At 44.9% G+C, this 23,392-nt stretch overlaps 1 protein-coding gene across 2 annotated transcripts in view; it reads left to right on the plus strand.

Annotated features, from left to right (window-relative positions):
- Positions 1 to 23,392, plus strand: part of RNF5 (ring finger protein 5) — a 45,458-nt gene that overhangs the window by 12,463 nt on the left and 9,603 nt on the right. For both annotated transcript variants that reach the window (XM_069634941.1, XM_069634942.1), the window contains exons 2-3: positions 1,992 to 2,010; positions 14,475 to 14,587. In XM_069634941.1, coding sequence (XP_069491042.1) covers positions 1,992 to 2,010; positions 14,475 to 14,587 — 132 coding nt within the window. The remainder of the gene's footprint in view (positions 1 to 1,991; positions 2,011 to 14,474; positions 14,588 to 23,392) is intronic.

Consider the following 23,392-nt stretch of genomic DNA (forward strand, 5'->3'; position numbering starts at 1 on the left):
ATTGGATTCACTTGTAATTTTTATTTGTGCATTTTTTTTAAACTCCAGCTTTCTTCTCAAGAAATTGGATTAATTGTACTTGCACAGGTGTGAATTCACACACCCCCTACCAAACTCCCTCCAAAATGATGGGAGGAGGCAATGTGAGCCAGCTTGGATAATCTGACACGGCTCATTTCAAAAAACGTAAAATAAAATAAATTGAGCACCAGTTTTCTGGTCTTGTTGTGGATGACCTGTCCCGGCTGTCTAACAACAGTGGTGTGGGTGTACTGATTTTATTAGATCTCTCGGCTGCCTTCGATGGGGTCGACCATGCCTTCCTGTGGACGCCTGGCCCTGCCGGGAATTTGAGGTTCTGTCCTCTCATGGTTTAAACCTTTCCTGTCTGGCAGAAGTCCATCTTTCTCTTTCTCACCTCCTTTCATTTCCAATCCATTTCTCTCCTGTGGGGATCCACAGGGTTCTGCCTTATTTCCTACCTTATTTAACATCTACATGCAACCTTTAATTGAGCTCAACCTCTCCCATGGCCTCCATTGTTACTCGTATGCAGGTGATACCCAGATTATCGCATAGCTCAATCTCTCCGCACCTGATAACCGAGCCCAGCTTGGGGGTTGTTTGGCGGCTTTTCCTTGGTGGATGATTGACAACTGGCTCAAATAGAATGCAGATAAGACAGAGGTGCTGGTGGTTGGTTCTCCTTTGGCCTCCTCCCTGTGGACTCCCACCTTTTGGCTCTCTGCACTGGGCCCTTTTTCCGTAATCTGTACCGGTTGTCAAAGACCTAGGCATCAACCTTTCTTCTTCTCTTTCTTCTGAGGCCCATGTCGACGCCATTTGTCAAGCTGGGCATTTTCAGCTGAGGGTCCTTCCTCTTCTTCCTCCTTGCTTTCATGCCCCTGTGGTCACCTCTTTTACTTGATCCCTTGGACTTCTGTAATTCTCTTCTTCTTGCCCAGCCTTTGTACCTCGTTAGTCTTCAAATCCTCCAGAATCTGGCTGCTAGAGTGGCCACTGGCACCCCTCTCGCAAGTGCTGTGCTCTCTGCTCTGGGACCCTGTCTCTAAACGGATCATGTTCGAGTCTCTTTGCATAGTCCACCTGCCTTTTTTATGAACAGGGAGACTAATATCTGCAACTAAATCGCCCATATAATCCTGAACAAGAGTTTTGCTCCTAGAAAGCCTACCTTATTTCCATCCCTCACTTTAAGCTATCTAGGAGTCGTGGCCGGGCGTTGTCTGTGACTGCAGTCAAACTTTGGAACTCGCTGCCTTTCTCTCGTGTGGCTACTGAGAACCATTTTTTGACAATCTCTAAAAACCTCTTTTTAGTCAGTTTTTTCCTAGTGCCAAGATGCCTTAAGGTTAATGTGCGCTCTATAAATACTAACATAACAAACGTTAACAGTCCATGTTCGTGAAGCCTTTTTTGTGTGCAAACCACACTGAACTTACAGTTCAGATTTAGTGCACTGGCTCATTGGAATAGTCTAACAATGACTTGTTCTGGGAGGGGGAGGGGGGTGTGTAACTTTAAAATTCCCTTGTTAGCTTGTCAATTTGTAACTCCAACCAATTTGGAAGTGGGATTGCTGAATTTGGCCTATGCGTGGCTGCCAATTTGCCTCAAACAAATATTGGTGGGATGCAAGTACATCCAACACGGTTTGTAGTCGGCCTTTTGCATCTCTGCTTACAGGTAGGAAATGCAGTGGTGGGTGGTTGTGTGGTGTTGGATCCTGCCTTAGTCTAAATGAAAACCGCTCGAAGCACAAAGCCAGTGCCCTTGGTGCATACAGTAAGAGCTGCTGGTTTGGGGGCTTCATTTGCACCACATAATCTTACCTGCTTATTCCTTTGCCCTGGTTGTCTGTATTGTGCTAATAGTAATTGAATATGTTTGTGCCACAAGCTTAGTATCTTAAAAACATGTATTAATGTGTTTTCTCTTTTTCTCTCTCCCTTACCCCATTTGCCGTGCAGCTGGCCATGTCTGCACCAGGTGAGTGTAAGATCTTTGGTGGAGGGCAGAGATTTGATTGGTTTGTGTGTCCTGCATGTGTGCTGTCTGTCCAGATGACTTGTGCCTATCCACCCAGTCATACCTACCAGAGTCCTACATAACTCTTCTGGTCTTCTATTTGGTGGGGTCTCCGATTCTTTGCACAATAATTAATTGGTTGAATGATCACTGGAACAATGACTGCGGTGGCATTGAACGTTAGCCAAATGACTACGTGATCTAGGTGCAGTGACTGAACTATATAATGATGCAAGATTTCATATTGGCTGATGGGACTTGTATTAAAGAATTATCCACGGCCAGGCATTACACAAGTCTGAAGAAATGAGGCTAAGACTACAACAAAAAGCAGGCTCTTCCGGCAACAACTTCTCAAACCGAAATGTGGAATGGAGGGTCTGTGAAGGAACTGAATTAGAAATATTTTCACAGAAAATAGTGATCTGGTCAGAACATCTATGCAGGGTACATCGATCTGCTATTATGTGGCATGACCTACCCTTTTATCCATGCTCTTGTAAAATATGGTTTGCCTGCCTCGCCTAAAAATACATGTTGCACACTCCAAGTGAAAAACGGCCGGGGCTCTTAAAGTCCCGGGCAGATCACTGCTAAAACGAGTGAATGATCTGCAGAACCTGTGCTAAAAGGCAAGTAGCTTAAAGAGGGGCGTGGGCACACCGAGTGAAGTGATGGTACTAAGCAAGTAAATGGTAGGGTTTATAGTTAGAGCAGATAAGGACATTGACTGGCCGGAGGGGCCTCACTAGACTTGTGCTCTGCCCCGTTAACATGCTTCTTCTGTTGCTTTAAATGTCAAAGTTGGTTATTGTTAGACTGGTTAATGTGTGGGGGGGGGCATTCTTCCTGCTGTACTCTATACTGCTTGTGGGAATGCATGCATCCTTGCTCAGGGTGTTCAGGCAGCAGCATCACTTGTTGCATTTGGCCGTGTGCATGTGAGCCTCATGCAGGTGGGGGAATATGGTATGCATCTTCGGTTCCTAAGGGGTTCACATTGTTGCTCTTAGGTGCTGTGGTGTGCCTGCAAGATGAGACTCTCTGCTTTTATTTTTTGAGTTACAAACTACATTCCTCCCCATATAACTACTGTGTAGATACCCAGTAAGCAGGTAATACTATAGGCAGACCTGATGCTTGAATCCAAATAGTCAGAGTAGAAGCTGGAATCCAATGAGAAGAATGGAGTGGAGCGCAGAGGAGAAACTGCTTCCCTTCTGAATAGCAGGAGTCCATGGAGAACCACAAGGAAGGCAAGGTATCAGAGACTAGAAACAGAAGTCAGCTGCAAGAAGGATCCTGCAAAGAAAAGGAAGCCAAGAGAGAAACGGGAGACCAGGCAAGGCTAAGACTAGCTTACTGGAACATGTAAGAAGGCAACCAAGGAACTAGAGCCACTGCAACCGGAGAAAACAAAGTTGCAACACACCGGTCACAAGTCCAAGTTTCCAGATATCTGCTTCAATGTATGTCACGGCGTGACGTGACGGCATGCTTAGCGTGAAGCAGCCATCTTGGTTTGGGCACTTGCAACCTCCAATGTTGCCATAGCGATAGTCTCCAATGATCCAATACTCCACGGGAAACGCTGATAGTTCACGTTCCTTAACTGCGACTGTTGGTGCAGTCTACCCTGTTTTTGACCCGTGGGGAGAGATTTTCTCTTTGCTGTGTGGGTACGTTTTATTTATTCACGGCCTCATTTAAATTGTTCTTTGGCCCACGACTCTAGATGAGATTTTACAGTGGGGTATTTTGCTCCCTGCTATTGGAAGATGGCGGTGAAAGCTTTTTTTCAAGTAGAGAAAGTAGGCTTAATTGTAGACTGGTGTAGTTTTAGGCAAGTAACATTCATTTGACATTTAAAAAAAATAGGTATTTTTGGTGTAACACATACGCTGTCCAGTGATTGGCAGAATTATTTTTAATCTCATGGGCCAACACGAAAGGACAGCTGCTGTCGACTCTAGTCTGCACACCTTAATACAGCAGTGCAGGCAACAACATGGGGCAGATGCATGACCACCTTAACCTCCCTGCTTTTTGTTATGTTATTTTAAGTTGAATTCTACCTTGCAACGCTGCCTTTATGGTCTCCCCAGCGCTCACGTGGCTCTGTAAAGTGGATTGGGTTGGTATGTGTGTAGAGAGGGGTAGGATGGATATTGTGATCATCTGTTGATGCATGCAGAACCCAGAGGCCCTGCCATCTGTGCACGTGAGCTTTCTGGGTGTGCTTTTGTTTTGTGTACTGGGGCTTGTGTCCGGAAGGGCAGTGTTTTAATTTTTTCCTGCCTGAGGTTATTGGTTTTGAAGTTTTTCTAGAGAGTGATGTCCGATGTGAGTGTATTGTTGGGTTGTTTTCATTAGCCCTTTGTGTGTGTGTGTGTGTGTGTGTGTGTATGTATGGTAGTTGAGAGGTGTGGAAGAGCGAAGGGGTTCGTGGGTTTTGTGGATTTCTGGGTATTGTATAGCTGCATTAGTGTTTCTTTCTGCAGGTATTTATCTTGTGTTTTCATTGTTCTTAGCATTGCCATTTGTAAAAGCATTCATTGTATGCAGTGGGTGTGGGTCTGCTTGTTAGTGGTTGTTGTCTAGGTGGTCTTTGTTCATCTCAGTGAGTTGAATATCCAGGTTTTTGGTCGTTTTCTGAAGGTGAGGTGGTCTTCTGTCGTTCTATTTCTTTAGACAAATTATGGAACTAGTTTCCTATCGGATGGGAGAAGGCTGTTACTTTGAATTTCATTTTCTCGTAGTGTCCTGTTTGTATTTGGAGGCCAGTGCTAGGACTCAAATCTCTTCTTGGTTGTTAGGTATCTGGTGATTTTTTTGCTTGGAGGAATTCGGCTCCTTGTCACTTATGGGCAATGCAGTGATATGTTTGAAGTTGATGCGTTTCTTTACTGGTGGCCAGTGTGGACCTCTTAGGACTGGTGTGATGTGATCACTTCTATTTCGCCTCAGGGGTAGTCTTGCTGCAGTATTTTGTCATGTTTTGGTGAGGCGTTCAGACATTTCCAGGTAGACTATTTGCATAGTCTATTATTGATAATACCAAGAAAATTGTATCAAGTATTCTGTATGGTAAATTGAGGAAAGGGGGGGCTCTTATTAATTGTAATGTTGGGGGGAGGGGAATTGCTATTGCAGTGACTTGTGAGACCATTGTCCATGAGGATGCCCAATATCACTTGATATTTCTGTTTGGCTTCCCATACACTGGTGCCAGGTGAGAGACATCTGTCCAGTTGTTTTCTTGTGGGGAGATAATTAGTTCTGATTTGGTTGGGTTTAGTTTGAGGTTGTTTGCCAGCCAGGTGTTTATAGGCGAGGCATTTGAGGTTGTTGCCATGGTCGGTAGTTCTCTTGAAGATGTTTGGTGTCGTCTGTGCAGTTGTGAGCTGTCGGTCTTGGGTTTGAATGAACTTCACTATGGGGTGATCATTTAAATGTTGAAGAGGAGTGCGGAGAGTCTTGGTCCTTGTGGTATGATATATTTATAACACGCCTGTACATAAGTGTTTCTAGGCGCCACAATAGATTGGGGGAGGGGGATACTGAGGGAATGCAAAATAATCCTAGTAGGCCTTGTGACATTCAGATCGTAGTGCGACGGAGGTGAAGGGGGAAGTGCAATCGGGGCAGCATGGCTCTGAGTAAGTGCAGCGCAGCTCTGGTTACGTGCAAGGATGCAGGAGAGCTGTAGGGGGTTACAATTACAGCCCCTACGTGTGCAGGAGGTAGTGCAAGGAAGACTGGTCATAGAGGTGCCTGGTACCCAGTGAGACTCTAAGGGGACCAAGCCAACCAGTCGGCGCAGCGGACAGATAGTTTAGCCAGGGAGAAGGCAGAGGAGAAGAGGAAGGTCTTGAGTTGCTTCCAGAAATTCAGGTGGTCCAGCTCAAGTTTGAGAGGGGCTTGGAGGCCGTTCCAGACGGAGGCACCTGCAGAGGAGAGAGAGAGAGAGAGAGAGAGAGAGGGAGAGAGAGAGAGAGACAGTGAGCTTCTGGGCGAAGGTGAGAAAAGATACAATACTTCTGAGGAGTTGCAGCTGGGAGTGGGCCAAGGTGCAGGTGATTTTATGCATGTGAATCAAATTGTGGTAGGTGGGTTATCTCGGTTCCGTTGGTGAGTAAAGATTTCAACCTTTGTAGAGCAGAGTTTCGAATGCTGCGTTCTTCAAGTCTCTTGATTGGAGTCGTGTATTTGATCATATTAAATGCAACTGGTATGTCCAGTAGGATGAGGGCCGATTGGGTGTTGTCTGTGTTTTATTTTTAGGTCGTCCCATATGAGAGAAGTGCAGATTTGGGTCCTCTCATTGGTCTGAAAGCAACCTGGGATTGGTCATATACTCTGTTGCTTTCTACATGATTATTTCTTTGTACACATGGTTCTCCAGGATTTTTGCTGGGTACTGCAGGTTTGATATGGGCTTGTAGTTAATAGGGCAATCTGTTTTTCCCGTCTTGTTTTTTAGAAGGGTTTGATTTATGCTGATTTGAATGATTTTGGTGCTATTCCTCAGTTTGGGGATAGATTAATTAGTAGTCTGGTGTAGTGGGCCGATGATTTGTAGATAACTGGTGGACATGGGTTGCTGAGAGATCCGGCTAAATCGGTTTCATTTCGTAGTCTGAGATTTCCTCGCTTCTAGTTTCGAATCAGTTGAGTGTTCTGCTGGGTGTTGGTTTCTGTAAGTGTTATTTGTAGTCCTGCAGGATGTTGATGCTAGAGTTCTCTTCCTCACCTTGGCTACCATAGAAGACCCCCTGACCCTATATCTTTTTTTTTTTCGTTTTCTCTGAATGGGCTGACCTCACCTTCCCTCCCTCTTGACCTCTTCCTCCAAACTCCTCCTCCTGAGACTTCAGTATCCAACTTGATTCCTATGAAATGGCCACCTCACTCTTCTGTGATCATTGCCACTCTCCCTCTCGCGTGTGGCGCAGGTTTAAGTGAGACATGAGACACAACTTTAGGAGAGGTGAGTCCGGCCGATGTGGCGTCTGGCTTGCAACATGTGCTTGTGGAAAAGGGGAAGGCATGCTCAGTTTTGGGCAGACTAGGTTGGATTTTGTTGCATGCGTTCAGAAAGGTGCATCAGCAAAATGTAGAATTGCAGGCGAGTGTCTTTGATATTTTATTTGTAACGCGCTCATACACGGGTGTTTCAGAGCACGACGAGGCAGTGGTGGGGAACAAGGGAGAACAAAAACAACTATCTTACTAGGCCCAGTGACACTGAGAATGTGCAAGTGCAGGGGAGAGGGAAGGGGGAAGTGCAGGAGGGAGGGGGGAAAGTAGAAAGTGCTAAGCAAGGAAAATAATAACAAAGTGGTAGTGCTTCAAGCAAGCGCTAGGTTTAAGGTGCAGACAGAGTGTATGATAAGTGCAGAAAAAGGGGGGACTGTAGGATTACAGATAAGACCCCAGTGCAAGGGTTGCCAGGAGGCAGTGCGGGTGCGTGGCAGCGTGAGCAAGTACCTGGGCCTGAAATCGGAGGTAAGGTGCACGATGCCGAAGCAGAACAGATCAATGGGGGAGAAGAGAAGCGAAGGCAGAAGAGAAGCGAAGGCAGAAGCAAAGAGGAAGGTCTTGAGGTGCTCCTGGAACCAGGGATGGTTCTCCTCAAGTGACAGTGGCAGGGAGGCTGTTCCAAAGGGAGGCCCCAGCCGAAGACCGATATCTACCCCCCAGCTTGTTTCTTTGAGAACTGACTGACCCTGAGGTAGTTGTAAGTGGAGGAGCGAAGAGCTCGAGAGGAAAGTTGTTTACGTAGGGTAAGTTGATGGCATTTTGGACCCAGGACCCATAAGGCCTTGTGGACAATGCAAAGAGTCTTGAATTTAATCCTTGCTGCCAATGAGAGCCAAAGAAGAGCTCAGGGCTGAGGAGATATGACCCCATAGCTTGAGGCCAAGGAAGTCTCGCAACCTTGTTCTGGATGAGTTGCAAAGGGTGGAGAGTAGAAGCAGGAAGATTTAGAAAGCAGCTGTTGCTGTAATCCAACCTAGAGAGAACCAGGGCTCGAGAGACTGAGCTTCTGGGGGAAGAAGAGGGAAGGCAGAATACCTCTGAGGAGGTGCAGTTGGTAGTTTGACTTTTTTGAGACCTCAGAGAATTGGCCAGAAAAGCAAAGTGTGGAGTTGAAGATGACCCAGAGGTTAACCACGCAGGTGGGGATGGGGGTGGAGGTCCAAGGGAGGCCGGCCAGAGGGTGATGGGGTGAGGGTGTGCCGATGAGGAGTATCTCAGTCTTGCTGGCATTCATGCAGATCATTGGCGGCACACCACTCTTGAATGGCACACCGGCGATCAGAGGAGAGAGGGAGAAGAGGTGGCCGAGCGGAAGCCTGAAAATGAGTTCATCCGGACCGGAAATTGGAGCAGAAAACGGCAGTGCGATGGGCGAGAGTTGCCAGGTGTTGGTTGAAAAGCCAGGGTGAAAGATTAGACCCTTGGGGAACAACACAGGTAGAGGGGCAGATAGAGGAAAGGAAGGGCCCAAGTTGGAGAGGGAAGAGGTTAGCCAGGCCAGAGCCTAATCGGTGATACCCAGGTTGTCACAGAGATGCTTGAGCAGGATGGTATGGTTGACCGTGTCGAAGTCAGAAGAGAGATTGAGTGGGATGAGGACAGAGGGGATGTTCGAGTCAAGGTTGGAGAGCAGATGAATCAAACAAATGACAACAAACAAGTAAGACCACATATGGTGGAATACAGTTATGGTTTGGAATTCTGTTTTTATTTTGTTTTCCACTGTTATGTATTTTTCAATTCAATGACCTAGGATGTTAATTCTGTTTATTGTAACTTGTTGAAAATGAGAAATAGAGTTTAAAAAAAAAAGTTGGAGAGCAGATCTTAACAGATGTTCGGGAGAGCAGTTTCCATGCTTCTGGCATAATCTGTGTGAAGATTAAGCTGCGAGATGGCCAGCTTTTCCAGGAGTTTGCCCAGGAAGGGAATGATAGAGATCAGGCGATAATTTGCCAGGCAAGATGGGTCGGCTGTTGATTTTTTGAGAAGCAGGTGCACAAGAGTGCTTCAGAGGGGAAGGGAAGGCTCCCAAGGGGAAGGAGAGGTTGCAGAAATCGACCAGAGCAGGAGCAAGGGTGTCAATGTGGTCCTTGATGGTTTTGGAAGAACAGGGAAGAGCCTGTTTTGAGGAGGCTTTCATAGATCGGACTTGTCTGGAGATCTCGTCAGGGGAGAAAAGGGTAAAGGAAGAGAAGGAGGGTGGGTGGGGGGGTGACTGCAGGAGGGCCAGAATCCGCAAAAGGAGGGGGGGGGGAAGGGAGGGTGGACAGGATGTCCTGGGTTTTTGAGATTAAGTGAGAGGCAAGGGCTGTGTAAAGGGCCTGGGAGGCGACGGGAGAGGTAGAGATTGCAGCAGGGTGGGCTAGCTCCTTGCAGATTTTGAAGTTTGGCCGAGTTGTTAGATGCTGCAGAGACATATGCTTGTATGGGTCATTTCGGTAATGCAGCAGCTGCAGATGAAATTGCATCATAAGGCTGACCAATATCGAGCAGTAGCCGAGTGAGCTGCTGTCCGAGTTGCCCGATAGAAATATCGAAAGAGAGGAGGCAGCCGGAATACCCGCAAGGTGGCAACAGTGATTGCCTCAGCAGAGGTCGAATGGCACCCCGACCAATGGGACGGGGATGTATTTGACAGTACTAGTTCAGAGAGTAGGTTAGACGGGGAAATAATGTCCAAACCAGAACCTGACAAGAAGAGGTGACCGCTAAACCAGTAACTGGTAGATGAACGGGGCCACATCTGAATAATCCTGGGGGTGGTTTTGTGGATTTACCGTTGGAGGATTATTCTCATCAAGAAGTTGGGGAAATAATTGATTGAAACAGAGGGCTGGTGAGTCTGTTAACATGGATGGTCAGATTATTTGGCAGAGGTGCAGCGGGTCTTTTGGTAGATTCGACCGATTCGCTGAGGTTCCTGCCATTTTTGCATGAAACCCATATTCAAGAAGTATTGCGTGCAGGGCCACCTCCGGATGGTCAAGGGAGAAATGCGCAAATGTCTTTGTTACAGTTAGCTGCTCAAGGATGTAATTGCAAATATTCGATTACATCGGACTTGCTTAGCGAGGAGAAAAGGTGGTACACACTGAGCCATCCAACGACTTAGGGAGCATGCTATGAAAGAAGCCATCAATATCGATTCTCCAGAGCACATGTGGGTGGTGGCATTGTAGGTCTCTGCATGAAATACATTTATTCGCACTGCTCCACAGGCCTATAAAAATGTAATTAGGACTTTACTGGTGGGGTCAATTGTTTTCTTGGATTCCTGAGGCGTTGCGCTATCCTTCTGTTTGTATCTTTGCAATTGTGTGTGTTTTTTTGTGTTTTTTTTTTTTCATCAATTTCAGAAACCGTCTTTTGTTTCATTGCGATATGGTAGTTGATTTTGCAAGGGGTGTAATGTAATGCGTGTGCGAAAATGATCTTAAACATGGCGCCGGTGCGCAGCCATTTTGAACATTCACTTCCAAACCGCAATGAAGTCTTTTCCGTGAGCTCAGTTAAAAGGCAGACATGAGTTCTGCAACGGTTGCAATATTGTAGTAAGAAGCAGATGAGCTCACTATGAAGGATATTTGTTGTATTCACTCAAGGACGAGCCGAGAGCCGGAGATCAATGCAGGTGAGAGACGGGCTGGGGGGCTGGGAACGAGCATGCAAGAGACTAGCTGGATTTTCCCCCCCCACATCTGTCTGGATTTTCCCCCCACTCCTGTCTGAATTCCCCCCCCCCACCCTCCCCCATGCTTGCTCTCTGTCCTTCGGCCAAGGACAGTTTGCAACCTCTGAGGGGCAGGGATTTGCCCCCCTTGAGAAGATGGGTCTCCCGATGTTGAGACGGAGGATTGGAACCCCGGGTGAAGTCTCACTGAGAAGGAGGACGCTCCACTCCAGACCCTGTTAGCACGTGTCTGCCTAGGGACTGGGTAGTGTAGTTGTGGCTGAGATGAAGTTGTGTCCTGCAACTGCACTAATGGTGATGTATATCCTTTGTAGCTATCCTTGTTTGTGTTTTTTTTTTTATATATAACCAATTGCATTTATCACATAGTTATCGGTGTGCTTATGGATTAGTGTGTTGTATTTCCTTCCTGAGTCCAAAAACCTTTTTGGTCCGTTTACTAGGACGAGTACTTCTGAGGTTATTGCACGTGTCCGAAAAGCAAAACACCCCCCAACTCCAAATCTCTGCACATCAAACGCTTCTCCAAGCAGAAAGGGGGGGGGGCAGGTCTCTGTTTTGGCTGGGGCCTCTTTCGAATAGCCTACCTGCCTCTCTGACTTGCGCTGGACCTCCTTAAATTCTGGAAACTTCTCAAAACTTTGCTTTTCTTTACCTCCTCCCTTCTTTCCCTTCCTTGCTAATCAACCCTCTGCCGCTGAGACTGGCGGCCTGGACCTTCATGAATCACACAGGTTACCAGGCCCCTGCCCAATCAACACCAGCAGTCTTCCCCGCCCCTTCCAGCACTGCCCTAGCGGGCCCCTTACTTGCCGGCTGTGCTTCCCACCCTTGGCATTTTTCCGCCCTTGCACTTAGCCAGTGGCCTCCTCCCCTGGTAGCCATCAGCACTTCCCTCCCGGGCTCTCATCAGCACTTTCCCATACCTTGCCCCCACTTCCCTTCACTTGCACATCTGAATGCTGCAAGGCGTAGTAGCACCACGATTGTATATTTACTGTCTCTTGCGATTATTATTTACACCCTGTGTTCCTTCCCCATTTTGCCTTGTGGTGCCTGGAAACACTATTTTGTTGTATAGGCGCCTAATTAATGCTCAAATAGCTGAATGGCTTATCTGATTGCTTGTGTGTTTGCTTTTAGGTGTGCTGTGGTGATGTTGTTGCACAACGTTGTTTTTTTTAAATTTCCTTGATTCTGAACCTTTTTTTTTTTGTGTGGATTTGTTGTCATGGTAGTAGTATAACTTTATTCAGAGGACAAGCCACCATCAAAGTGCTATTTACAATACAAAGGATAAAAAACACAATAATACATTGATTCCTACATTGGTCTCTTTTAAATGTATGGATTTGTTGTCAATTGGATTCTCGTGGTCTAGTATGCTTTCTTAGCTTTCACGTCTGCTGATTTGCATAGCCAAATTTGTCATTGGTAGTTTTTGTCGAATTGATTGTAGTGCTTCTTCCATAGTTTTTCCCGTTTTACAGATTGTTTTTTATTTCCCTCAAGTTCATATGTTAATCATCTTGCCACTATTTTTTTGTTTCTTTTTGGGGTTTTGTTTGGTGTGGGTTTGAAGAGTTTAAGGGTGTTAATTAGACTAACGCGTCTGTGATCATGTGTGGAGTTTCTCTTCAACTGTGTCTGCTGGCATTTCGTTTTAGCTGGGAGATTTTGGGTTTGATAGTTTCTAATAGCAGTTGATATTTCAAGGTTGTCATTTTTATTTATTTATTTGTGTTTGTGGGCATCGTGCGACCCGGGATTTTGCTTGTGAAGGGGATCATGCTGTGGTTGCTTCATATCATTGGTAGCTGTGGGGCTGTTGTTGAGAGTCCATCCTTGTAGAAGACTTTGTCTAGTGTATGTCCAGCTCTGACTTCGTTTGAGATTAAGGGTTTCCAGAAGGGCGCTGATTGAATTTGTTAAGGTTTTATTCTCTTTCCAGCCAGATGTTGAAGTCTCCCAGAACAGTTAGGTTGTGATTTGTGGAAAGGTTAGCTATTGCATCAGTGAGTTCAGGTTGAGGATGACTAGGAGTTGTTTGCAATCTTCAATGTCTGTTGCTGGTAGGGATGTAGAGGTGATTATTTTATTTTTTGTTTTGTGTTACAGCGATTCCTCCTCCTCCTTTTGTTACTCTGTTCGAGTCTATTAATTTGTAGTTGTCCGAGAGCCATGTTTCTGTGAACAAAAAGCATCCATGCCACCTTCGCTTGGCTCATAGATTTCTGTTTTGTGCGTTGCCATAGACCGCACGTTGAGTAGGATACAGTGTAGAGTGTGCGGTATGGCGTATTTATCGTGATTGTTTGGCCAATATTTCTGGCGTCCATTAGACCTTTTTGGCTCTCTGTTGGGCAGACTTGTTTGTTGCTGGGTGTGTGGATCATCTGTCCCTTCGTTGAGTAGTTCCATTATGTTGTGCTATGGGGTTCTCTTTTCTGAATTGTTATTGTTGGATATTTGTCCGGGTGGCCCTTTTTCCAATCTCTGGTTATGTAAGAAGTGCAGGTGACATGAGTTTCTAGTTTGGCCCTGGTTCTTATAGGTGTCTTTCTGAGATTTGTTTTTCTGTTGGCAGGTTACGTGGTTTGAGGTGGGTGATTTGAAAATGTGGTGGGGTCTTCTCTATTCCCTTTTTGTAGATTGTTTCAATTCTGGTTTGTAGGTGGAGAGGAAGCGTGAGATGTATGCTGCCTTTCATCTTTGTCTGGATAGGTCATGATTTAGAGGTGTTGTGAATTCTTGTTATGAGCGTTTGCTTTGTTTTACACAAGCACACCAGTGTGCTGTGCATGGCAACTTGTGTCACAATTGCTGGGATGTGATGAGCATGGTGTTTTGTTAGGCCTTGTGTTTATTTAATTCAGGGGTCTCATGGTGGTTGTATGTTGGAAGGAAGGACTGTGTTTTTTGTCTGGATTCCATGGTAGCTCTTCAGAAGAGGTTTGCTGTCAGCCAGCACTAAGAAGCCAGGTACAGGTGTTCTTCTGTTGTTTAGAAATGATTGACAGTTGGAGGTGAACACCCTCTAGGGCTGAGGGATGTGGCCGTTTTCAGGGTGTGCAGTGACCGGTTTTCTGGTACCGGGTCATATGGACATCTGGCCGGATCCATTGTATGCAGTAGTATATTTATTTTTTTTATTTTTGAAGCTGTGCGGCGGGTCAGCATTGGGACTGTGCCTCACCTTGTTTGAGGGGATTGTGAGTGGTGGGCGCTATAGGGATAAGTGCAAGCATGGACAGGGTTACTGCGTGTGCGCGGACGTGGTCTAGGACCATTGGAAGGGCTAGGCTTTTCTCACTGCTGGTCCATTACTTGGATCCCTTTTGGGATGTGACACTAGAATATGCAGTGACTAGATGAATTTGTGACTTTGATGGCCAGGCTTAGCCGTAGGCACTATGGATCTGTTCCCACATGTAACAATTGCAATAGCTGCTGTGGTGAGCAAAAATGGTCACACGCATGCAGATTTTTGGGAATCGCTGGAGTACCTACACAATAGTCGGCACTGCTTTTCTATTTGCATTATGGAAACTACACAACAGGAAGAAGTGCCTTTTGGTTTGTTGTGTCAGGTCTTCTAAAGTGGATGTAGCTTGCTATCGATTGGTTCCCACTGTAACTGCGCGGTTTATCTAGACTCTTTAGACCAATGCCTTCTCTTTCTTTGCAGTGGCTGGAGACGCGGCCGGACCGCCAGGAGTGCCCAGTGTGTAAGGCTGGCATCAGCCGGGACAAAGTAATTCCGCTCTATGGAAGGGGGAGCACAAGCCAGGAGGACCCAAGGTTAGTACGTGGAATGGTAGTTAATTGACTGGGGGTGGCAAGCAAAGGTGAGAGAAGTTGCTATCCAGTGGTTACTAAAGTGACATGAACCTGTAATTGGGCCATACCCACCCTTAGTCCTCCAGGCATCTGCACTGTTCACACACACACCACACGTTCTAACTCTGACCCTGTTCCTTCACCTGCCCCATGCCCAGATATGCCTATGTCTTAGTTATTGTGTCTCCATCTGTTGTTCATTGGTACACTTTTTTCTGTGCCCAGCTCCCTTTGTGTGCTGCTCCCTGGGTGAGAGGCATGCATCTTAAGGATTTAGTTTTGTGTCAATTTGTTATGGCATGGGAAGGGTAGCAGTAAGCTCCATTGGTCTGAGGTCCGTCTATCCCGTTCAAGATGCATACCTTGGTGATAAAGCCCCCACCCCCTTTACTTTTTTCTTATTATTTTTTTCTTAATTCACTTGATCAAAATCTGTCTAATGCAGAGTCTCAATGATGCTCCTGTGTGACTATGCTACAACCGCCTCTGGATGCCACCTGGTTAGCCCAGCCCCCCGCTGAAGTGCCAGAATGAATATTCGGGGGAGAAACCCTGCTGGCCACTGCAGACCACCTTCCAGATTTCTCTATACCACCCTATCCGTACATCACGTTTTACTTTAAGCACTGTCTTCATGGAGATTACATTATTTTAGTCCCCAGCGCTCCCTACGTCATACCTTTTGCGAACCCAGGTGCTGCAGCAGGCTGAAATCCAGTTGTATTCTTAAATTGTTTATGAAATACCATAGCTATAGAATTTTAGAACTACATTACTACATGACCGCTCCTTAGGTTACGTACCACTCCCCCATTCCATCTATATGTCCGGTCAACACCCCACCAGCTTCGAGTACCTAAACCCCCATTAAAGTAATATTTAATGACTCGTGTCCAGTCAGTCTTCCTTTATTGGTACAGAATTAATTCAGTGAGTAGGAAGTGATAACCAATACAAAATGGCTATGCAAGGGCCTCCTGTAGAAATAAAGCATTTATTTTGGAAGAACTTAATGTTTGAAAAAGGCATGCACCAAAGTGTCGTGCAAGCCAGAGCACCAGGCAAAGTGCATGTCCCAAAGAAACGCACGATCCAATCTACTTGGCAATTATGGCATTGGAACCTTTTGTCCAGGTGACCACCATGTATAACTAAAAAACTGTAGGAGCTACAGAAAGATCTTGGCATAGCTATGTGACCTGGGTTGAAAAGATACAATTTCCTTATTTAAATGGCAATTGGATAAAACATTTGGCGACAACCCAAAAGACAGTATTCCCTGACGGGAGACCATGGTGGCAGAAAGCCATCGGCTCAAGAAGCCACTCCCTTTTGACGCTAGGGAGGCGAGTCTGCTCCACAAGACCCTCCCTATGGGTTTGGGCAAGTGGGACCTCACTGGGAGTGACTCTGCCTTAGGGGACAAGGACTCTCATTCCCATGAGGAGCTTTCTAGAGCACCCAAAGTGTCTGCATATATGGTACTCTTCCATAAAGATTATCTCTTTAAGAAGAGATCTGTATATAACTGGGATGATTGGATCACAAGAAGAGGGAGAGTAAGGTGCGCAGGAGAGGACACCTGGTGTAATCGCGCCTTTAAGAGGGGGGCCAGGACGAAGCCGCAGAACCAGTGACAGTTTGAAAAGCAAACACTAGCTCAAGACGCAGGAGGCGAGGCAAATCAGGCAATGGAGAAACTGTTGAGGATGGACAGAGAAACCCTATCCGTGGTGGTGTGAGCATGACCATAACGTGGTGGGTCAGACACCTATCTAACGACGCAGAGACCATTGCAGCAGGGAGTGCAGACTGCTCCCAGCCGCCAGCGCCCCTCAACCACAGCAGCCAACAGAAATGCGAGGCACGGAACATTGGAGATGCCGGAGACTGAGAAGTGAACGTGAAGCCGGTTACCCGAGTGTGCTGAACCCTGCAACACCACCCTGGACAAACAAAGGTATGGGGGTGGGGGGGGTTGGAGGCCGTTGGGGCAATTTATTGTAAAGAGGGGAATGTTGTGAAAGGCGTGATGGTGACATTCAAACAGTAATCTCGATTAAGTCGATATGTGAGGAACAAATAAAGCTCATGACGAATCAGTCTGAGAAACGGGCTGGGCAGGGAGGGGAAAGTGGAAACTAATACCCTGGAAATAGGGGAAACAACCACAGGAGTGGGGAAGACACTCCATATACAAGTATGGTAAGAATTATGATTTGAAAATGCTAAGTGAATTAAATAACAAGAGAAAGAAACCAGTAGTAGTGAGAACCCAGCCAAGAGGGGTTCCTAACACAGATAAAATCTTACAAAACCTAAGAGCGGTTCAATATCAAGAACATGAGAAATCTGAAGGAAAAGTAATGACACTAAGACCGTATCTTCAGGAGAATCATTATAAGCATAACATTAAAAATAGTAAAAAACTGAAAAGTTGGCATGAGCTCATGAAGGAAACCTAGTCGAAGAAGATCGGCATAAGCAACAGATTTCTAAAACAAGAGATCTTTTGTTTGTTGATAATATAAGGGGCCAAGAGAGAAACCCTGAGTGCAAGCCGCCGCCAGGAAGACTCAAAGGGAAATGGCCAGGAGACGAGACATTATTTTGCCCAACTTTAGTTTGTTTTCGTGGCAGGGCAAGGTAGAGTTGGGTTTAGGGCTGAGGACGTTTACTTTGGACTTCTGATTAACAAGCACCTTTTTAGTTACTTTAGTAAGGCAGGGAAACCCTCTAGCAATAGGAAAAGAGGGGCCTTTTGTTTGTCCCGACTGCTGCTTCAGACCCGCCGCGCTCCTCTGTCATTTGCAATGAAAAGGTCATCCTCCCATTATGAACTGGAAGCAATTTTGATTATCTTTCTGCACAGATGTGCACGTACAATTCCCATGTTTAAAGGTTTGACATGTTCACTGCTAAAGGTCTTCAAAAGGAGGACTACATTTAGAAGTGGGAAGTCCAGAATGGGCCTTATCCCCTTTGATATTTTTGGGGACTGTGAAGTATCTGGAATAGATACCTCTATTGCATCTAAAGGCCATCATTTTTACATCTCTAGACCAGTTATGGTGAAGGCGAAAAAGGTGGAAACGGAGGGGCCACAGAGTAGCCCTCTCTAACAATGTTTAACAGCCAGCATTCCCTTAACATTTCTCACCATTGGTTCAAAAATTAGGTTATAATGAGCTACTGTCCTGGAGCAAGTTATTAAATAGGATGCTCGGTCAACCGTGGTTGATGAGTAGATTTCTTGTACAAGCCCTCCTAATTGCGGCTGCAGATTTTAGTTTTGGCCAGAAGCTTTTTTTTTTCTCACTATGACACCCTGCACTTTAATGGCATGTCTGGATTTGAGCACTTCTAGAAATAGTAAAGATAGCAAGAGGGAATTCTATGTAGTAGATGACAGATTTAACAGTGAGCAGGTCAGCCTTAAATTGTTGCTGCACCGTCTTTTGTGCAACGGATTCCTATCATTTGCGAGGTCTAAGGGTTTCTCCTAAAAAAAAAAAAAGAAATAATAATAATAATATAGCCTTAAGGCAGTCTCGTCTCATGACCACATCGATGGTGTCCATGTTAACTGGTAATTGCTGGAAATCCACTCCGCTAGATTAAACCGAAAGGAAATTGTATCTGCTGCTAAAATTTCAGAGACTTTTTCAAACTTGCATATGTGCGAGCAGTAACTCAACAGAATGATAGCCAAAATGACTGATTTCAAACCAAGTCCTGCATTTAAGAAAATGTCCTGTGGGTTCCATGCTTTACTGTCTGCCAAAATAATGCACATTTCAAGATGCCAACACTATCTATCTTTGCCCGAATCTGCTTTGTTCGCTTAAGATTCTGCAGTAAGATTTTCCAGGTATGTGATGTATTCATTCTTAGATTACATTTTGTATTGCCCAGGCCATTGGACAAGAGTGGCTCTGAAAAAAGCTTTTTGTATGTAGGGGTTGAATTCTCCAAAGGTTTGCATCAGAACAAAAAAAACGCGTCCATCTATACTGGAACCTGAAGGCTTCTCAAGTGGGATTACACTCTTAATGCCCTCACAACCTTATTTATCACACACCTGAAGAAGCTATTTGGATGGACAGAATGTTATTGGTTCTATGACCAAATATTGTCTGTTTAAATTGGCCCTGTAGGAGGAGGCCCGCATCCTAAAATCTATGGTCAGATGTCTGCCAAAGTGCGTACCCCTCGCTGCAATTCGCTATGAATTGCGGGTTTTCTATCAAAAGTACAATTGAATGGCGAAGGCTTGCTTTGTGTAGGAAACTGCTTTCAAGCAAGGACACCATTTTATACAATATTATGGGAAGTGGGTTTGTGACTGGAAACGTCTCCTCGAAATTTCTTGTTGATATGGAAAGGGAAGCTTCTGAATCCCTTGACAAAGTGGGGGTTTCACGGGATCTCTTGATTTCCAACCCAATGAAGGTTAAGAATATGCTTATTCATTGTGATTGGAACTCAACGGTCGGTGAAGTATTGAATTAGAAATGATATTGCCAACTTGTCTCCAACTACAAAAAGATGGGGGTTACAGAACCATATCTGCTCAAATTTCCCGATAGATTGTGGAGGCAAGCTTTTATGAGGTTTCGCTTTAATGTCCTAGGTACAGATGAAATTATGAACATCGGGTCAGGAGCCCTCGATCTCGTTTCCACCTGTAGTTACTGTAAAATTGAGGTTCCTTCTGAAACCCTCAAACATATTTTGACAGAATATGTTGGATTAAGAACAGAACAAATCAAATGTTTTTCTCAATGTACCTAATACGGAGTGTGTGGATCTGACCTCACTATGGTTGGACATGTTACATGGAAATCGAATCAAGTTTCAGCTAGCAATCTTAAGATATTTGAAGATAGATATATTGTGGACTGTAATTCCTGTATACAGCTATCCTCTATAGGTAGATAATACGGATTTAGTGTTGGCAGATTATACAGTATCCTCTTGAATCTCAGTGTGTTTCTGCCCCTCCGAAATGTATCCCTCAGAATTACGAGGTGGTTGTTTAACCAATAAGAACAAAAAAGATAATTTGTCTGCTAGTATGCTGATAAATTTCTTCTTTTTAGTGAAATATCCAGATATTATCTGTGATCAATTGTGAGGTGTAGGGATGGATATATATATATATATATATATATATATATATATATATATATTTTTTTTTTTCCTTCTTTTTAGTGCTGCGATTGTTTAAATTGTATCTTATCCGGTAGAGACATAGTTTTATTATTTGTTTATTGCCAGATGTTCTTTATTTTGTACATAATGTGAGTTTACTGAGTTAATGCGAAAGCATAGAAATATACATTAAAATACATTTTAAATGTTTAATAATTTTGTAAAGGTTACTGTGTAACAAAAAAAAAGAGTCACTGCCTCAAGTGTCAGAGAGCATGCCTGAGTAAACCGACATAGTATATTCATGGATACAGGTTCTTGAGACTGATCGAACCTGGAAAATTCTGTTCTCAAATGTGACCATTAAGCAGTCGGTCGGTTGGATAATATGTTAGTACTTGTACATTTTAGTGTAATATGTTTTCTTGTTCTGCGCACTGCTGCCCCTTGCGTGGTCTCTTGGCTCGCTGGTGGTTCTGCAATGGAAGAACGGTTTGTGGATGAGGCTTGTTAGTGGGATTGAGAGGGATATGATATGATATGGTATTTGTAACGCGCCTATACACAAGTGTTTCAAGGCGCGACGAGGCAGGGAGGGAGGGAAACAAGGGGAAGACAGACAAACGATCCTACTAGGCCAGGTGTCATTCAGATCGCGCAAGTGCAGAGGTAAGGGGAAAAGGAGGAAGTGCAGGGGGAGGAGGTGGGGGGGAAGTGCAGTACAAGGTAAGTAGCGTCAAAAATAATAAATAATAAATAAAAGGGAGAAGGGAGAAGAGCGCCGTTAGTCACTGAGTGCTAGTGTGTTTTTGGTTGGTAGCCGTCATGTGTTGTTGAGGTATAATTGTGCATGGGTGCTTTGTGTGTACTTGTGTTTGGTGTTGTGAAGTGTGTGTGCGGTTTGTGATGCGGTAGAGATAGGATTGTGTTTACTTTATAGTTTAAGGGGGAGTTTGCAGAATATTGAGTTTTAGTACGGTTAGCTGAGCGCGACACATCCATCTAACTTTAAAACATTTCTCCTCTTCCTGCCCCCCCACTCCACTCCAGATACAGCTAAGTACACTACCCAGATCACTCCCAATACATCTATTGGGCTATCTAGGGAGTGAAGCAGGTAATCTACATTGTTATAATATGAATGTGGAAATGTAGAAGTGGCAGTGTTTTAATTGAGCACGTTAGTGGCTATGTTCATTGCCCGTTTTCACTGCCTGACATTGATTGTCGATGAAGGGTGCTTTGTCTGCAGCCATTAGCGAACAGAGGCAAACGTATAGGGGGTTGCCCTTTGCCTCAGGCCCTGAGAGGACCTTTGTAGAGTGAACATTTGGTTACGTGCTGCGCACACAGGCCAATCCGTGCCATAAGGGATACGGCGGCGGCAGCTAAGCAGTAAGCTGTCCACCACCAATAGATGCACTGGAAATTGGTGCCAGAAATTAGCAAGGGCAGTACTGGCATGTACTAATTTGCCTTAGGGTTGCTCCCTGGTATGAGCCCTTACAGAGAGAACCAAGTCCCCTCTGACAGAAGTCCGGTGGCACTACACCCCCTTAGGCTCCACATCCTCACCCAAAAAGGTACTCTTCATACACCCATAACCGCCTCCACAAAAGACATGCAAATTGTCCCCAATAGTGCCGTTGCAGATGCAGTTGGGCCTTCCAATTAGGTCAACTCTTCGAATTTAATTGACTTGGGGGGTGGGGGGGGCATTTATTTATTTTTTTATAGAAAATTGCCTCAAATGGATTTTAACTGGTGACCAAGAGCAGCCCTAAAGAATGGCTCACAGCTCACTTTAATACTGATACATAATATGGGAGAGAAAATATCCCAACAGAAGCTACACATAAGCTTTTGCACTTTAAGCAGCCATTGTCGCAATTGGTGCAGTATACAAACTTATGATTAATTTTTCCGATTAGTAGCAGTAGAGCATTGATACAGGAGGGCTTTCCATAATTAAAAACTGTATAAAACTGCAAAATAATAAGTCATTTAAACAATTTGGCAACAGTCTTTATGTTCATGTTTGCTCAGTTACTCCCATCAAAGAAATTGGGTCAGGATTGCTTTAACACTTATCTGGAACCCTTTCAACAGGTAGCTTTGTGCCTACAAAGTCATTTAGTTCTGTAGAGATTCAAACATGCTGACTATATCCAAACAATCTGGATTACCATACATCCCACCCAAAGTCCCAGTCATCCCCATTCTTCCATATTTGTTTTGATTATCCATTCCATCTCTGTCTGCAGTGATGCAGATAAACCCAATTGGAAATAATTCCCCTTATTAGATCCTTCCTTAACCTTCGGATGCTTCCACCTCTCTGGAAATTTAAACTGATTATGATACCAATGATTTCATAGGATCTTTCCTGGTATATCATGCATTTATCATGGTCTGCCGCTGATTCATCCAAACATACACTTCACAAACCCTGTGACTCTTAAGCCACTGCACCCACACACCTGGTATCACCAAAGTGTTTATTTAGATCATGCTTGGAAATGTCTTAGCCGTCTAGGTTAAATCTGAGAACATTGGGTAGTGGCAGCTCTTTCATGTGGCAATCGGGGGATTGTGTAAACTGTGTGACCCTCTGATTCAGAGGCACCAAACGTTTTTAAACTGGGGTGATCTACTTTAAAAGGATGAACCTATGGTACCATCCTTTCAGTTTTGGTGGATTTAACCAGAGCCTGATAAAGTCCATGTCGGGCAAGAGCTTTACAAATCTTAGCTGAGGACTTTGAGTCCATACAGTACAGAAGAGCTTCCCAATCTAGCAAGTAAATTGTTCCAGCATCTAAGGACTCCTGGTCACACCTTCACATTCACGGCTTTACAAGGGTTCCCTGTGTACATGAAGGGCCAAAACCAACCATCTCTGAATGGACCAAAGAAAGTCCCTGACAGATTCCCCTAGCCAAACGAACACTCTGAGGATTCTACTTAACCAAGTCCGCCATCGCTTTGTTTCCTTTCCTTCACTTGCATATGAAGGAGAGAGCACTTAAAGGCAGAGGTGTTATCATTGTACAGAAGGCACATGACTTTTCAGGGTTGAGGTTGGCCTGACCTATAAAGCTGGGTCTGGGCGGATCACAACCCAGAAGGGATCCGTGCAGTGTGTACAGTTCCTGAATCCCATGACATGCTGCCTATTTGTGGTGAAGGGATAGATGTAAATGCAAATTATGAAAAATACCAAAACCTTTACTTCAACTTTATTTCAAGATGCGGAAAGTACTCGAGGAAAATCCCCACATGCTTGAAAAATGTGTTTGGGAAGGCTAACAAAAAATAAACTGCTGGTAAAGGGTGCAAGTATTGTTCACTGATCTGACTGCTAGTTGGAAAAACAGCAACTGACAGATGCTGTTGGGGAAGTCTGTATAGAGTTGAGGGAGTGTCAGGTTGGGGGGCACGCTGTGACATTTGCGTGTACTGTTAGTGGAGGGGTCTTAATTATGTAGCTGCAAGGGAGAGCACTTGAACATGAGAATACTGTGTCCTTGTTTGCGGTTCCAAACCTCTGCACTGTATTCTTCCAAATGTTCTGCTTCACCACCCGTTTTCCCTTAGTCTAGTCTTTCCTTT

Source organism: Ambystoma mexicanum, chromosome 13 (genome assembly GCF_040938575.1).
Source record: "Ambystoma mexicanum isolate Mex_15411 chromosome 13, UKY_AmexF1_1, whole genome shotgun sequence".
Lineage (NCBI taxonomy): Eukaryota > Metazoa > Chordata > Amphibia > Caudata > Ambystomatidae > Ambystoma > Ambystoma mexicanum.